A 16,106-nucleotide genomic window follows, 5' to 3' on the forward strand; every position below is an offset into this window, starting at 1 on the left:
CCACAGGTTGGGAGTTAGTTTAACTCCTTAGTGGGGGTAGTACGGTAAAGGCAGTTCATTCCGGAAGTTTGTAACGTCAGTAATAATGGAGCTCTCCCATTACCAACACAGTTACTCTTCCTCCTAGTTTTCTATTGGCTGCATCTGTTAAGGACTAGGCCAGCCGGAGCCATATCCACAACGCCTCTCAGAGTAGGAGTACTGATCTAGGATCTGGCCATATAATCTTTTTCAGCGTGATCCATAAGTCAAATCCGATGCTAGATCAGCACTCCTACTCTGAGACACTTTGTGGTCTTAGATGTTTCTCTCCCTGAGGAGGGGTAGCTTTGCCATCAAGGAGCAGAAGTAGTTTTATTCTCAAATCTAAACATGTTTATTCTCACATTTTTAACTCGGATTGTTTTGTGTCTGTTGCTACACGACTAGACTTGTATTCCCATCTCACTCCCTTCAGTTCTTGTAACACTTAACACAGTCGGTCCTGTTTATCAGCAGAGTGAAGGTGAGTGGCTGACGTCTGGCTTCATTGGTCTGTGAGTTAGCAGACATAAGAGATAAGAGCATAAGGAGGCCTGTTCTGGATCTAAAGGGATGGAAGCCAGTTTAACATACCAGCTATGCTGAATGACTCCCATCATAGAGAGAGAGAGAGAGAGAGACGTTAGTGATAGAGCCGAGTTCAATAGCAGATGGTCTCCATTTTGTTCTCAGAAAACATGCAGTTCCTCTCTGTTTGAGAGAGAGAGAGGGAGAGAATGTGGATGCATTACCAGCTGGGTAAAATATAAATGACACCATGTTGTTTGACAAGGGTATTCAAGTGCGTCATGAAAAATATATTGTTCAAGCCATAAAATCTTGATGCACCGTTTTACTAAAACATTTAGACAAGCGGTGCCTATTAATGAAACAAACAAGCAAACATGATTTGGAACACAGGAAACAAGCGTCAACAAACAGACCATAGCTCCTGCCAACGCTTGTTTGGAGGCTTCACAAAATAATGAATATTAGATTCTGAGGATAAACAATTGATTATTATCTGTTGTTCATTAAATCTTAACTTGGATCATTTTTCTCACTATGCGGTACAGTGTGTGTCTGGTCTACTGCCATGCAGTCAGTTCATAGAGCATATACTACAATGTACAGCTGAGTTGACCCAACATATTGGTATTATAATATTCCAGTAGTTTTCTCACCATATCTCTGTGGTTCTCACAATCATGTTCCCATGCAGGGTTAAAAGTTTGAAGTAAGTCTATTATTCAAGTACTGGAAGTGTCTCTAAAATAGGTTCACTTTTCACAGTCACTTGAACCTCCTAGCGGGCAAAGCTGGTTGAAATGACTTCATTACAACCATTAAAAGCTGGTTGAAATGACTTCATTACAACTAGATTCACCGCTGGGCTGTTTATAAGTTCCAACTCAGCAGTTGTTGCTGAAAGGTCCACAGCCCTGGCTCTGCTCTAACCCCTACCTTACCCCACCCTTTCATTCTTTGTGTCCCTCTATGCCCCAGGTACCGTGCAGTGGCGTCATGGAGCAGGGTCCAGGGAGTAGGCATTCCTCTTCGGACGGCCATGGAGATTGTGTCCATCTGGGTGCTGTCCATGGTCCTGGCTGTCCCAGAGGCCATCGGCTTCGACATGGTTGAATTCAACTACAGGAACGAGACCATACGGACATGCATGCTCTACCCCAAGACTGACTTCATGATGGTACGACCCATTTTCTTGTTGACGCTTCGGCACTTCAAATAATCCTATTACCTGTATACAATCAATTCTGTCCCACAAAGTGTCTCAGAGTAAGAGTGCTGATCTAGGGTCAGGTCCCCTCTCTTATTCATTATGATTAAAAAGACAAAAGTGATTCAAGTAGGGTTACAGTACAGTACATGTGTGTTAAGTTAGTAAATCTGAGAGTCCATGATTTCATGTGGTGGTGTATCCTTGCACTGACCTATCAAAAACAATTCTATCTGTCCAAATACTTGGCATGAAAAGTAATTGTTATAAATACAGTGGTAGATTTATCGTACTGACATTCATTTCTCTGACATTCTTGGTGGAACCACCCAAAGAGCTGGAAATCGGGTGAAAGGAAGCATACAGAGGCCAGACCTGGGTTCAAATATAATTTCAAATACTTTAGCTGTGCTTGACTGAGCTTGTTTGGCTTAACGGACGAATAGAATTGTCCTAAAAACATCTGGCACTCTAGGTAGGCTAGAGCAAACACAAAGTATTTGAAAAATGTCAAATAGTACTTGAACCCAAATAGCATTTGAACTCTGACAGAGGTCTCCATACGTTTTTTCCCTCAGAGAGAGAATCTCTGAGGTGATCACTTTCTTTGTTCACAAGTCTGGAGAACATAATTGATCGCAGGCCACAACAGCAATTACAGCTCAACTGATGTATGGTTCCTTCAAGCTGAGCCATGTGTGTGCCTAGTTCACATCATGCAACACAAAAGATACTAAATCCCATATCATGACCAAACCATGCTGAGGTTTAGGTCATTTCATTTAAATCCAGATTCAATAGAACACGTATGACAGACAGTATCTCGCCCTCCTGGAGTGAGGAATTTAGTAATGTGTTACAGAGGTTATAGAGGAACGTTTCTTCTGTGGCCAAAAAAAATCCTCAAATGGCATCTGCTCCTCCTTAAAACGTTTATGATAATATCCCCCTCTTATATGTGGATTTAGTAGATTAGAATATGTCACTGCCATCACATAGACGTATTGGTAAAGTCAACTTGCTTTGTTACCAAACCTAGCAGGTGAAACTAGTTGAAATGACCTCATTATGACATCAATACAACCAATTTTCCACGTTTGCCTGCTGGACAGTCTTCTGGAGTATTGGCATGTTAAGAATTGTGGTTTTCCTGCATAGAACCTGTGTACTAACGTTCTCCTGTTGTGGTTCTCCTGCAGTACTATAAGAACATCAAGGACTGGTGGTTGTTTGGGTTCTACTTCTGCGTTCCTCTGATGTGTACGGCCGTGTTCTACACTCTGATGACCTGTGAGATGCTCAACCACAGGAACGGCAGCCTCCGCATCGTCCTCAGTGAACACCTCAAACAGGTACACACACACACAAGGTACTTGAGGCCAGACTGCCTCATGTTTAGTGTCTCTTAAGGAGAAAGCCCATGCCCTCTCCCAGGCCTCTCAAGCTGACGTTGCATAACCCACCCCGACTGCCTTCTACATTCATAGTACTACTACTTAGTATCAGATCTCCCTTTTTCTCTTCGGTTGTTATGTACTGTAACCAGAGCCTCTAGCGTTTTGGAGGCCCTAAGCCAGGTTGGGCTGCGTCATGTTTAGTCTCTTTAAAGGTTTGTCCTTTTCCTCTCTCAGGCCTATCCGGTTTACATTACATAACCTTACATCTCCCTAACAACCTAGCGTCTCCCTAACCTAGCATTGTGTCTGTTTACATCCCCAGAGACGTTACCATACAGTACTCAGGATGACTCAGCGTTTTTTTAATATGTTTTCCACTCTCAGTATCTTGTCTTCATCACCCTTCATCGTCATCGTCCAACCTTTTCCTAATCTGTTGTTTATTGTTATCCCCAGAGACGGGAAGTGGCCAAAGCAGTGTTCTGCCTGGTCCTGATATTCGCTCTGTGCTGGTTCCCCCTGCACCTCAGCAGGATCCTCAAGAAGATGGTCTACAACCCGAGAGACATTGGACGCTGTGACCTGCTCAAGTGAGTGCAGCCATGTTTGTTTGCTGTAGTCATCTCATTGTTAGAAACGATTGACTCAGTACGGTGTGTTGGAAAATGGAAAGATGGAAATACGTGGGGAATCACTCGACTGGATCTAGAACCACAACAGATTAAACACAGACAAACATGATTTGAGTTGCTGCAATTTAACGATTCAAAATGTTTTAAAGGAGATGAAACTCAAATGGAAGTTCGGCCAAAAAACATGGGTGTCGTTTCTTTCAGCTTCCTGTTGGTCTTGGATTACCTCAGTATCAACCTAGCCACAGTAAACTCCTGTATAAATCCCATCATCCTCTACTTTGTCAGCAAGAAGTTCAAAAACTGCTTCAAGGTACAGTAGATCCCTAAACATACACACACACCCAACTCTCTTTTTCTCTCTTGCTGTATATCTCTATGCGTTTCACTCTCTCTCTCGCTTTCTTTCGCTCTATTTTTCCCCCCATATAATCAGTATCTCCACTAACCCCCCCAGCCCTCCCCAAACCCTTTGTCCTGTCTCGCCAGTAAAGCAAACAGAGAACCTCTCCCTCTCCCCACGACCGAGGGGCTGTGGCTCTGCGCTGGTGATGACATTAGTTAAAGAAGATGTAAAGCAAAGCAGTGATTTATGAACTCATTTACTGGATGAGGTCACATAACTGTCCACATCTGTTAGAGACCTGAGCTGAAGATAAACCAAGCCCTAGCTCCAGCTGTCCTCAGAGAGCGAGAGAGCGAGAGAAACTGAGACTAACACATAACAGCAATTCCCAGACCCTGAACGTGCCTCTTCCTCTCTCTGCAGAAGTGGGGCTAAGAGTTTGGGAAGGATAGAAAGTGTTCTACTTCTCACGCTGTGAGCAGATGTAGTTTTATGTAGTATATTGTTCAAAGAAGCATTCCCAGCCCTCATTACACAAGCCCTCATTATTGTAAGCTGTAGAAAAGTGCCTACTTGGACCTCGTCTATCGTAGCAGCAATAGAATAACCGCTATCAACACAGAATGACCACAGCAGTATGAATAGTGCTTCTAATCTTGTAAACTTGTACCCTTGTGCAAGTGTCTAACCGTATCCCCTTGTCCCCTTCCAGTCCTGCCTGTGTTGCTGGTGCCACTCGGATGCCACAGTGACCAGCACGGGACAAAACGGGAACGGGACCAGTATCCAGTGCAAGAGCCCAGAGCCCGTCAACCTTCACACGGACCGCAGCCTACGCAAGGACAGTGACTGACCACCACAGGAGGTGACGCCCCCTATGGACGAGGAGGTCTCACTACAACTACAGCCAGTCTGCACTAAACACAACAGACTCTCAACTCAATAGGAGAGTCACATGTTTCAAACACCACCACACGTTTCTTATACAGAACACTGCTGGGCTGCTCTGGAGCCTGACGTAGAACGACGGGGAAAATTAGTGGAGTTTATATATAGACACAAACATACAATGGGCATGATGGACACTGCAGTATTTCCAGTGTCTCTACGGACTATACCATTCCTTTTGCCAGGGGGAGACGAGGAGGGAGCGATGCTTTACAGTACCGTGAGAGAGGGGGAAGAGGGATGGAGGAAGGGGAGGGGACGGGAGGGGGAAGGTAGCTAACAGGATGCACCTGAACCCAGGCTATAAATGACCGGCCAGTCAGGAGCGAGTAGCGTGTTGCTCTGTTCACAAAACGGTCAGCACTGCTGGGACGAACCAGGAAGCAGCAGAAACCCCGGGAAGGAAGGCCAGAGCGCTCCCTGTTAGAAGGGGACGAGAGGAGAAGGAGAGAATGGTCCCCCATGAGTCCTAATGAACTGCTACTCAGTGATGGTGGAGGGAAGGGGAGCTCGCACTATTGAGTTGACTGACCTTTTTAAGTGTCGCTATAGCATCTTCCATCATAGGCACTATACGCTGGTCGTTGTATACACAGCAGTACACTTTCATAGAGTAAGCGAATGTCCTGTGTTCTGTATGGTGAATTTGTTTTACTATAGATGAAAGTGATTTTGCCACGTACACGTGTGTGTGTTCCAGTACAGTTTTATATTCTGTTTTATAAAACGTACCAGGAAGTGTTAATTCACTGTGTTTAGGTATCATGTGCTGGGAAGAAGGAAAAAGTGATTTTAACGAGAAGGTGCCTTGTGTCACCTTGAATTCCCCCGTATAGCCTTATACAGCATACAGACTCTGTACAACGTCCATTGTAATATCACTTAGGGTGTAGAGTTACTCCAGTGTAGAGTTACCACCAGAGTGCATCCCAAATGGACCCCTATTCCCTACATAGTCCTATGCACCCTGGTCAAAAGTAGTGCACTATAGGAGGGAAGGGGGTGCCATTTGGGAAGCAGCACCAGTCTCTTGACTTGTTATCCAAAGACTAATGGTTTTCTGACCCCTACTGAAGTCCCAAGCTAGTTTAAAGAACAAGTCCAGGTGCAGCAAGCACCACAGGACCATAAAGTACAACGTTATGATTATGTCTCAGTTCAAGGCTCGTTGAAAAGGGGGCCTACTATGTTCTCACCCCAAAAATAAAGGGATAAAAACGTTTTCCCTACTTCACTGTGAATTTTACAAGACACAGAACATGTTGGTATTTACAGCTAAGCTGTTTGTGAAACATGCTCGTATATATCAAGTTTTATATGGTTTTATATTTTGCTATGTTCTTTATCATATATACAGAATGTGGTTATCATTTGTCCTTTGCCTGAGGCAGGATTTTTTTATTTGTTTTTTGTTTGTTCTTGTGATGATAAATATACCAGTTGGTGTTTAAATCATATCAGCTACCTAGGTGACTATACTGCTTTATACATTTGATATGTGAATACATGTATTATGAATACAATTAATGTGCTGTGTGTGTGTGTGTGTGTGTGTGTGTGTGTGTGTGTGTGTGTGTGTGTGCGTGTGTGTGCGTGTGTGCGTGTGTGTGTGTGTGTGTGATTTTTTTGCACTTTTTCCGTTTGAGTGTTTGTGGCACTATCTACAGCATATCAGACAGTGTCAAAGATAAAGGCTTTTCAGTTTAACCACTCATATCAATACATGGTATTTTACCACTATACTGTTCATTCAGAGGCATCATACCCCTCGATAGGAAATTGTACTATTGTTCGCCACATTTGTTTCTCATGTTTCATACAGAAATGCTGCTGCTTATCCTAATAAAAATCCTTTAAGTGTATACCGTTTGCCTTGCATTTACTAAGGAGAGACTAACGTTATATTGATATGCATCACGTAAATATTTCGGCATTTGTAAGCATAAGAACATTAAACATGGCATTACTAAGGAGTTATACATTTTACATTGATATGCATGACATATAATTACTTTGGAATGTGTAAGCGTATGACCTCTCGCATTGCTTTACTGAGGAGTCATGAACTTTGTACAGGCATGTCACAGAAATACTCTTCTCTTTCTGAGAGGATAAGGGGACTCTTTTTTATTTTCTTAGTGTCTGTGGGAAGGAAACACAAGCCGGTCTGGGAGTGATTTGAAGTGCACTGTGACCTGCTTGCTTGTTGCTTGGCAACACCGCCCTCAGGGTTACCATGTCAACTGAGAGGATGTGAACTGAATTGCTTGGAGAGAGGGAATGTAATCAAGCCAGCCCATATGAGTGACTGTTATCAGAGCTCCCAAATAGAGGAGCTGTTAAACATAACTTGCCTTGTTAACTTAAAGACGTCCTCCAGCGATTTCAGAATGTTTACTGTTGAAAAGCTATATCCCAAGTATAAATACAGTAAAGTACACAGGTGTAATACATTGAGAAATATAGTGTTTTCTAGACAAAACTGAAAACTTCAAGGAGCTGGTCTGATGGGGAGATGTGATGTCATCAGCCTCTCCCCTTTCTTGAGGAGCCATAGAAAACAAAAGAGGATACCTGGACCACCTATTGAGATGTGCCTTTTGTTAAGTAAACAGGTGAAAAATTAGGTGAAAAGAAGAATGGAGAACGACTTTAATCAAATCTGCAGGATCTCAACTCTTTGCTTGAGATCAGTGCAATGGCTTTAGTTACAAGGTTGTGTTGAACATTTAAAATGAACACCATGTTCACACCAAAACACCAAAATGAACACCATTCTTAGACAACCTAAACATTGTGACCGATATCTTTTTTTAAATCAAGATTGTCTTTTTTGGGGGGGGGGGATTTTACCCCTTTTTCTCCCCAATTTCGTAGTATCCAATTGTTGTAGTAGCTACTATCTTGTCTCATTGCTACAACTCCCGTACGGGCTCGGGAGAGACGAAGGCTGAATGTCATGCGTCCTCCGATACACAACCCAACCAGCCGTACTGCTTCTTAACACAGCGCGCATCCAACCCGGAAGCCAGCCGCAACAATGTGTTGGAGGCTACACCGTGCACCTGGCAACCTTGGCTAGCGCGCACTGCGCCCGGCCCGCCACAGGAGTCGCTGGTGCGCGATGAGACAAGGAGATCCCTACCGACCAATCCCTCCCTAACCCGGACGACGCTAGGCCAATTGTGCGTCGCCCCACGGACCTCCCGGTCGCGGCCGGTTACGACAGAGCCTGGGCGCGAACCCAGGGACTCTGATGGCACAGCTGGCGCTGCAGTACAGCGCCCTTAACCACTGCGCCACCCGGGAGGCCAAAATCAAGATTGTCATTTTAGCATTTTAGTAATTTAGCAGACGCTCTTATCCAGAGCGACTTACAGTGGTTGCATTCATCTTAAGATCTCCGTCATGTCTACTTTGAGCTTGAAATGGTGGGCCGACATCCAAGCTGAGATATCTGGCAGGCACGCCGAGATGCTTGTCGCCACCTGGGTGTCAGAAAGGGGGAAGAAGAAAAGTAGCTGAGTGTCATGAGCACAGCAATGATAGAAGAGACAATGTGAGGATATGATGGAGCCGAATGACTTAGTGACGGAGCCGAATGACTTAGAAGAGGAGAGGGCCTAGAACCGAGCCTTGGGGGACACCAGTAGTGAGACTGCGTTGTGCAGACACAGCCTGCCAGATAGGATGTAATCCAAGAGTGTGTAGAGCCTGAGAGGCCCAGCAGCGAGAGGGTGGAGAGGAGGATCTGATGGTTCACGGTGTCGAAGGCAGCAGATAGATCTAGGAGGATGAGAACAGAGGAGAGAGAGTCAGCTTTGGCATTGCAGAGAGCCTCCGTGACACAGAGAAAAGCAGTCTTGTTTGAGTGACCTGTCTTTGAAGGATAGGTTGAAGAAGATCGTCAGAGATGAGTTGATGAGGGAAGTGAGGAATGGGCGAAGATCTCCAGAGATGGTCTGGAGAAGGGAGGAGGGGATGGGGTCGAGCGGGCAGGTTGTCGGGCGGCCAGACATCACTAGTCGCAGGATTTCATCTGGAGAGGGAGGGGAGAAAGAAGTCAGTGGATACGGAGGAAGAGAAGGTAGAGAAGAGGGAGTGAAAGGATGATAGGTCCTCCAAAAGTTTTCCTCCATTTTCCTCCACGGAGCAGGAGGGGAGGGCCGAGTCGGCCGGGAGGAAAGGAGACGGTGTCATAGGATGCAGAAAAGGGAGGAGAATAGTGTCGAAGAGGCAGAATCAGGAGACAGGAGGGAGAAGGATTTAGCAGAAGGGAGAGATGATAGGTTAGAAGAGGAGAGAGTAGTGGGAGAGAAAGCAAAGATTGTGATGCCGCTTGACCATCTGGGTAGGGGCTGAGTGGCTAGGGTTGGAGGAGAGGGAGACAGAAAAGGAAACAAAGTATTTTAAATGTTTAGATTCTTGATTTCAGACCAAAATATTTTGAGCCAAAATCATTTCTGCCCCAAAACCAATAGTAATGTCAGTGTCATAGATGTGTTAAGAGCTAATTTGTTTCTTGTTTCAGTGGGTTGATGATTACAGGTCATTCTAAGTCATGATCCTTATGAAAGTGTTCCATATTCATTGCAAAACATTTTTTTTGTCTCTTTCCAGTAAGCTTGAAAACACTGAATTCCTCTCACAACTGTGGTTGAAGAATATAAAAATGTCTGGCTTTTATGAAATGGATGATGAAAAAATAACATGAGACTCAAAAGGCACGACCATGAGAGAGAGAGAGAGAGAGAGAGAGAGACAGAGAGAGACAGAGAGAGAGACAGAGAGAGACAGAGAGACAGAGAGAGAGACAGAGAGAGACAGAGAGACAGAGAGAGAGACAGAGAGAGACAGACAGAGAGAGACAGAGAGAGAGACAGAGAGAGACAGAGAGAGACAGAGAGACAGAGAGAGAGACAGAGAGAGACAGACAGAGAGAGAGACAGAGAGAGAGACAGAGAGAGACAGAGACAGAGAGAGAGAGACAGAGAGAGAGACAGAGAGAGAGAGAGAGACAGAGAGCACAAGAAAGAAAGTGAGAGTGCAATAGAGAAAAAGCGAGAGAGGATGGTTTTAGGTCTGTGGAATTTGGTGGGAAACTTGGTTGTTGCCAGCAGTGAAATGAATAAAGCTCAAAGGCAAAAAACAGAGGACCTCAAAAGGGCCAAAGAGGCTCCTCTATATAGAACATGGTGAACAGAGCCAAGTCCTTAATGTTGAAGGCCAAACACTGTTCACGAATGACAAGGCATTGGAGGGTTAAGTGTGTGTGTGTGTGTGTGTGTGTGTGTGTGTGTGTGTGTGTGTGTGTGTGTGTGTGTGTGTGTGTGTGTGTGTGTGTGTGTGTGTGTGTGTGTGGGGGGGGAGAGGCATCAGAGAGTTATTATACAGTGCAGGCTGTTCTCTGCTGAAGAACGATGTCTGTCTCTCTTTATTCAGCAGAGTTTAAACCCATGCTCTCAGCTGCCACTCAGACTTAAGATGCATACAACACAATAACAGTGAGGACTAGATGGACTACATATACCGAACTATGGTGGGTCGATAATGAGAAAGTCTATGAGTTTTGAAAGGGAGCTGAGAAAATTGTGAAGAGATACTTTGGGAAGATGCACTATGGTTTTAAGCTAGGATAAATGTTATATAAAGTCAATCTTAATTGAATAGATTATAATGGGTTGTACGTTGTTCATTCTTAATTAGGCCATTGTATTCGCTACATACTGTGTACACAGAGTAAGGAATTAAGATAAAACGTGATGCAACTGTGTTGAAATCCTTATACTAGCTAGATTTCACAACATCAACAACTCAATCACCAACTGAGTTCTAAGTAAACATCAATGGCTACAGACAGATGCAAGAAGAGAATAGCTATTCTGAAACATACCACCATAGACTTTAATAATAGCCTGTGCCCTTTGTCAGGCTTCTCTACTTGTCTCTCAGCATTACACAGATGTACTGACAGACCTGGGTTCAAATAGTATTTGAAACAATTCCATTTGATTTTGTTGTGCCAGGCCAGATAAATCAAGCCCAGCGAAATTATTTGAAACCAAATGGAATAGTCCCAAAGGTGCCAACCCCTGCCTTCTGGCTTTTTAGGCTGACTAAAGCCAACGCAAAAAGTATTTGAAATGATTTCAAATACTATTTGAACCCAGGTCTGTCTGTATAAATGGAATAGTCCCAAAAGTGCCAACCGCTGCCTTACGGCTTTTTAGGTTGACAAAAGCCAACACTAAAGTATTTGAAATTATTTCAAATACTTTTAGCGGCTTTAGTCAGCTTAAAAAGACAGAAGGCAGGGGTTGGCACTTTTGGGACTACTACATTTGATTTCGTTGTACCAGGCCAGCTCAATCAAACCAAGCTAAATTATTTGAAAGATTTCAAATACTATTTTAACCCAGGTTTAGTACTGAGGTAATGGATTGGTGTTGAGTCCAAACAAGCACATCACACTTCAGGGTCAATCCTACCTCATGCCATAATAGTCAGGTCAGACATTGACTTAGCTCTGCATTTCCTCTCAAGTATCCCCCTCAATCACAGAATAATATCAATAACACATTTCTAATACGCCGTGGAGGTCTGCCATACAGAGTAACCTGGAACCAGTAGAAACTGTATCAAACTGGATTGATGATTGGATAATGATATGGTCTGGGAGATATTATTGGTTCATCATGTTAGAGGCCTACTCTTTCAGCCAATCAGATTGTAAGGCTATTTTGGGCTATTTCAGGAGGTGTATGGGTGACCTCATCTTTCATGCAAGTGATCTCAGAAACACACAGCATCCAGAAATATCAGTCTACAGGGACCGGATCCAGAAAATTGACAGAAAACAGGATGAATGATGACACATTTTTGTGATTAGAAATATGAATGTCTGTTTCTTATAATGATATAACTTTGCTTTTGCTACATACTGTATGTATAAAATGTTCTGAATGCATATCATTCTAATCTAGAACACTTTGTAGGTCAGGCTAAAAATCTATTATATTCCAATCTGTTAGTTATTGTTCAGGAGAAGAAACAGCACAGCTGAAGTAAGTTCTCTGGGTGAATTTGAACACTTCCTAACACACAGACCTTAAGCAGATGTATTAAGATAAATAAATCATCTCTGAATAATTGCAGACTTGTGTATTCCCCTGATGAGGGCGGTGCACTTTGGCTGATACTGTATCACTTGGTGCCAGTCAACAATCAGACAGTATGGCTCCACCTCTGCATACATTGCTTTTCCGTAACTTCGCAGGGCCCATATTCATAAAGCGTCTCGGAGTAAGACTGCTGATCTGGGATCAGTGTTGCTTTTCAGATCATAATGAGTAGGATTAGATGGACAAAGGAGACCTGGTCCTAGATCAGCTCTCCTACTCAGATGTTTTGTAACTAAGTAACAAGACCTGTTCAATTCATTCAAAAATATACCGTGGCAAGATAAAGTATGTGAACCCTTTTGAATTATCTGGATTTCTGCATAAATTGGTCAAAAAATTTGATCTGATCTTCATCTAAGTCACAACAACAGACAAACACAGTCTGCTTAAACTAATAAGAAAAATACAATACTTTCTGTGTTGTCCATATTGAATACATCATTTACACATTCACAGTGTAGGTTGGAAAAAGTGTGTGAACCCCTAGGCTAATGACTTCTCCAAAAGCTAATTGGAGTCAGGAGTCAGCTAACCTGGAGTACAATCATTGAGACGAGATTGGAGATGTTGGTTAAAGCTGCCCTGCCCTATAAAAAACACTCACAACATGTGAGTTTGCTATTCACAGGAAGCATTGCCAGATGTGAATCATGCCTCGAACAAAATAGATCTCAGAAGACCCAAGATTAAGACTTGTTGACTTGCATAAAGCTGGAAAGGGTTACAAAAGTATCTATAAAAGCCTTGATGTTCATCAGTCCACAGTAAGACAAATTGTCTATAAATGGGGAAAGTTCAGCACTGTTGCTACTCTCCCTAGGAGTTGTCATCCTGCAAAGATGACTGACTGCTGCAAAGATGACGGCGCAGAATTCTCAATGAGGTTAAAAATAATCTTAGAGTGTCAACTAAGACTTAAAGAAATCTCTGGAACATGCTAACATCTCTGTTGACGAGTCTACGATACGTAAAACACTAATAAGAATGGGGTTCATGGGAGGACACCAGCGAAGAAGCCAATGCTGTCCAAAAAAACATTGCTGCGTGTCTGAAGTTAGCAAAAGAGCATCTGGATGTTCCACAGCGCTACTGGCAAAATATTCTGTGGACAGATGAAACTACAGTTGAGTTGTTTGGAAGGAACACAAAACACTATGTGTGGAGAAAAAAAGTCACAGCACACCAACATCAAAACCTTCTTCCCAACTGTAAAGTATGGCGGGGGGAGCATCATGGTTTGGGACTGCTTTGCTGCCTCAGGGCCTGGACAGCTTGCTATCATCAACAGAAAAATGAATTCCCAAGTTTATCAAGACATTTTTCTTGAGAATGTAAGGCTATCTGTCCACCAATTGAACCTCAACAGAAGTTGGGTGATGCAACAGGACAACGACCCAAAACCCAGAAGTAAATCAACAACAGAATGGCTTCAACAGAAGAAAATATGCCTTCTGGAGTGGCTCAGTCCTGACCTCAACCCGATTGAGATGCTGTGGTATGACCTCAAAAGAGCGGTTCACACCAGACATCCCAAGAATATTTCTGATCTGAAACAGTTTTGTAAAGAGGAATGGTCCAAAATTCCTCCTGACCATTGTGCAGGTCTGATCCTCAACCACAGAAAACTTTGGTTGAGGTTATTAGTGCCAAAGGAGATTATTAAATCCAAGGGTTCACATACTTTTCCCACCCTGCACTGTGAATGTTTATACGGTGTGTTGAATAAAGACAAGAAAATGCATAATTGTTTGTGTGTTATTAATTTAAGCAGACTGTGTTTGTCTATTGTTGTGACTTAGATGAAGATCAGATCAAATTTATGCAGAAATCCAGGTATTACCAAAGGGTTCACATACTTTTTCTTGCCACTGTATATATTTTGTACCCCCTTTGCGATCTTGTCTCATTGCTGCAACTCCTCAACGGGCTCGAATGGGTCGAGTCCGTTGAGTCATGCGTCCCCCGAAACATGACCCACCGAACCTCGCTTATTAACGCCCACCTGCTTAACCTGGAAGCCAGCCGCACCAATGTGTCGGAGGAAACACTGTTCAACTGACGACCGAGGTCAGCCTGCAGTCCCATGAGACTCCCGATCACGGCCGGCTGTGATTCAGCCGGGATCAAACCAGCGTCTGTAGTGATGGCTGCGATGCAGTGCATTAAACCGCTGCGCCACTCGGGAGGCCCTTAAATACAGCGCCGAGACAGCCAGGGGTCGAACCTAGAATCTTCTAATCCATCGTCAGACACATTTTCCAATGTGCCACTGTCCCCGATCATTCACATTTCTTAACAAATCCTCCCACAGTTCTATGTGCCATCCAAATAACCTTATTGTGCACTGTAAAATGATGCTTCAGTGGGATCTTATCGACGTCACATTGTCTATGCTCAAATATGTTTTCAGTTTGATCAAACACAGCACATGTTTATCCTACCCGGCCCTAACATGGCTGTGTTCCTAATGCCATTTTGCATAGCAATCCCTCCAAGCTATAACCCACCAAGGCGCCAGCTCGCTCGCATGACTGTGGTGGCAAAGACCATTTCTAATTTATAAAAGCCAAAAGGATTAATTCAAAATTCATGAACAATCTGTCTGGTAACAACCAGTGATTTCTGTGACTGTGGGGCAGTAAGTAGCTAGTGAAACGATGGGGACGGATGGTGCAACACAAAGGAAAGTTCTGCCTCCACTCATTAAACAGGGAAACACACTCTGAATGAAAGAGAGGAGAGAGAGATTCATAGTCAGACTTCTCCTCCCTAGGCTCTTTCTATAACTTTCTTCATACTCAATGCTGTTTGAGTATAAAATCCTTTAGAAAAATGTCAGAACAGCTATCGTGAAACAAACTGCTGGCAACAAGATGCCTAAAACTCCTTGAAATCTTGTAATTCATTCCCAGAACTAAACAAACAATGAGGGAGAAAGATTACTATTTTGTTTTACAAGCCTAGTCAATTCAACCCACCATCTGCCCTCATCATGGAAAAGTTTGTGCCGACAACCTTCTCTGAGTAAAACATTATTTCACTCCTCGTCACCGTTGCGAGAGTAATTGAAGCAGACCTCAGAGGGGTTATAAAACTAGTCTGTTTCACATTCTCCAGGATTCTTGGTTTCGTGACTGAGAGAAGTTGTTTATTAAAAGAGCAGGTCTCCAATGATACATGGCAGATCAGGCCAACACATTAAAACAGTTCCTAGTTCCCGGCACTGGCTTCAAGTCATGAAATAAGTATAGTGACCTTCACTTCAACCCCACTGCATTTTGAGGTATAAGAAGATTGTCACTCCAATAAATATATTTAAATTGAGAAGTTTCCCTGATATCTGCACTCTGTGGTAAGAAATGCAGTCCTTGTCTTCACTGCTGTAAATGCACCTACATTCGTTAAAAAAATAACAAGCACATTCCTTATAATTTGTTAACAAGTATCTCTAGTAAACATAAACTCAAATCCCACATCCTTGACTTTCTCTGCTTCCCTGCACCGAGCTAGACCCAGATCACATTCTCTGTTGTGGTTCAATCTATTCCATGTGGAGCCTAATGTTCAACTAAACAAGTTTCAACTGGAATAAATCAATTGAAAACCTTCAATTGGACAAAGAAAATAGAGCCTAATTGACTGTGGCCTATTTACTCCACTCTAATTAACGGAGCAACGGATGCTTCTCTGACATTATTTAACCATTTCAATTGTCTAAAGGATAACAGATCTGTATTGAAATAGTTATCCTAGGACTATACACAGGTGGTCGTTGTGTGTTTCAAATGAAGGCCTTGTGAGAACCTTCCTGTTGTCATTCGTCTTCATTGTGTTATCTTTCTTTGG

General features: G+C 43.3%; 1 protein-coding gene across 3 annotated transcripts in view; it reads left to right on the forward strand.

Moving 5' to 3' along the window:
- The window catches only part of LOC139374709 (endothelin receptor type B-like), a 43,276-nt gene extending 36,335 nt beyond the window's left edge, over window positions 1-6,941 (forward strand). For all 3 annotated transcript variants that reach the window (XM_071115813.1, XM_071115814.1, XM_071115811.1), the window contains exons 4-8: window positions 1,528-1,726; window positions 2,956-3,108; window positions 3,610-3,743; window positions 3,990-4,098; window positions 4,844-6,941. In XM_071115813.1, the coding sequence (XP_070971914.1) occupies window positions 1,528-1,726; window positions 2,956-3,108; window positions 3,610-3,743; window positions 3,990-4,098; window positions 4,844-4,984 (736 nt within the window). In that variant the 3' untranslated portion in view covers window positions 4,985-6,941. The remainder of the gene's footprint in view (window positions 1-1,527; window positions 1,727-2,955; window positions 3,109-3,609; window positions 3,744-3,989; window positions 4,099-4,843) is intronic.
- The last annotated feature ends 9,165 nt before the right edge of the window (window positions 6,942-16,106 follow it).

This window comes from Oncorhynchus clarkii, chromosome 19 (assembly GCF_045791955.1).
Source record: "Oncorhynchus clarkii lewisi isolate Uvic-CL-2024 chromosome 19, UVic_Ocla_1.0, whole genome shotgun sequence".
Classification (NCBI taxonomy): domain Eukaryota; kingdom Metazoa; phylum Chordata; class Actinopteri; order Salmoniformes; family Salmonidae; genus Oncorhynchus; species Oncorhynchus clarkii.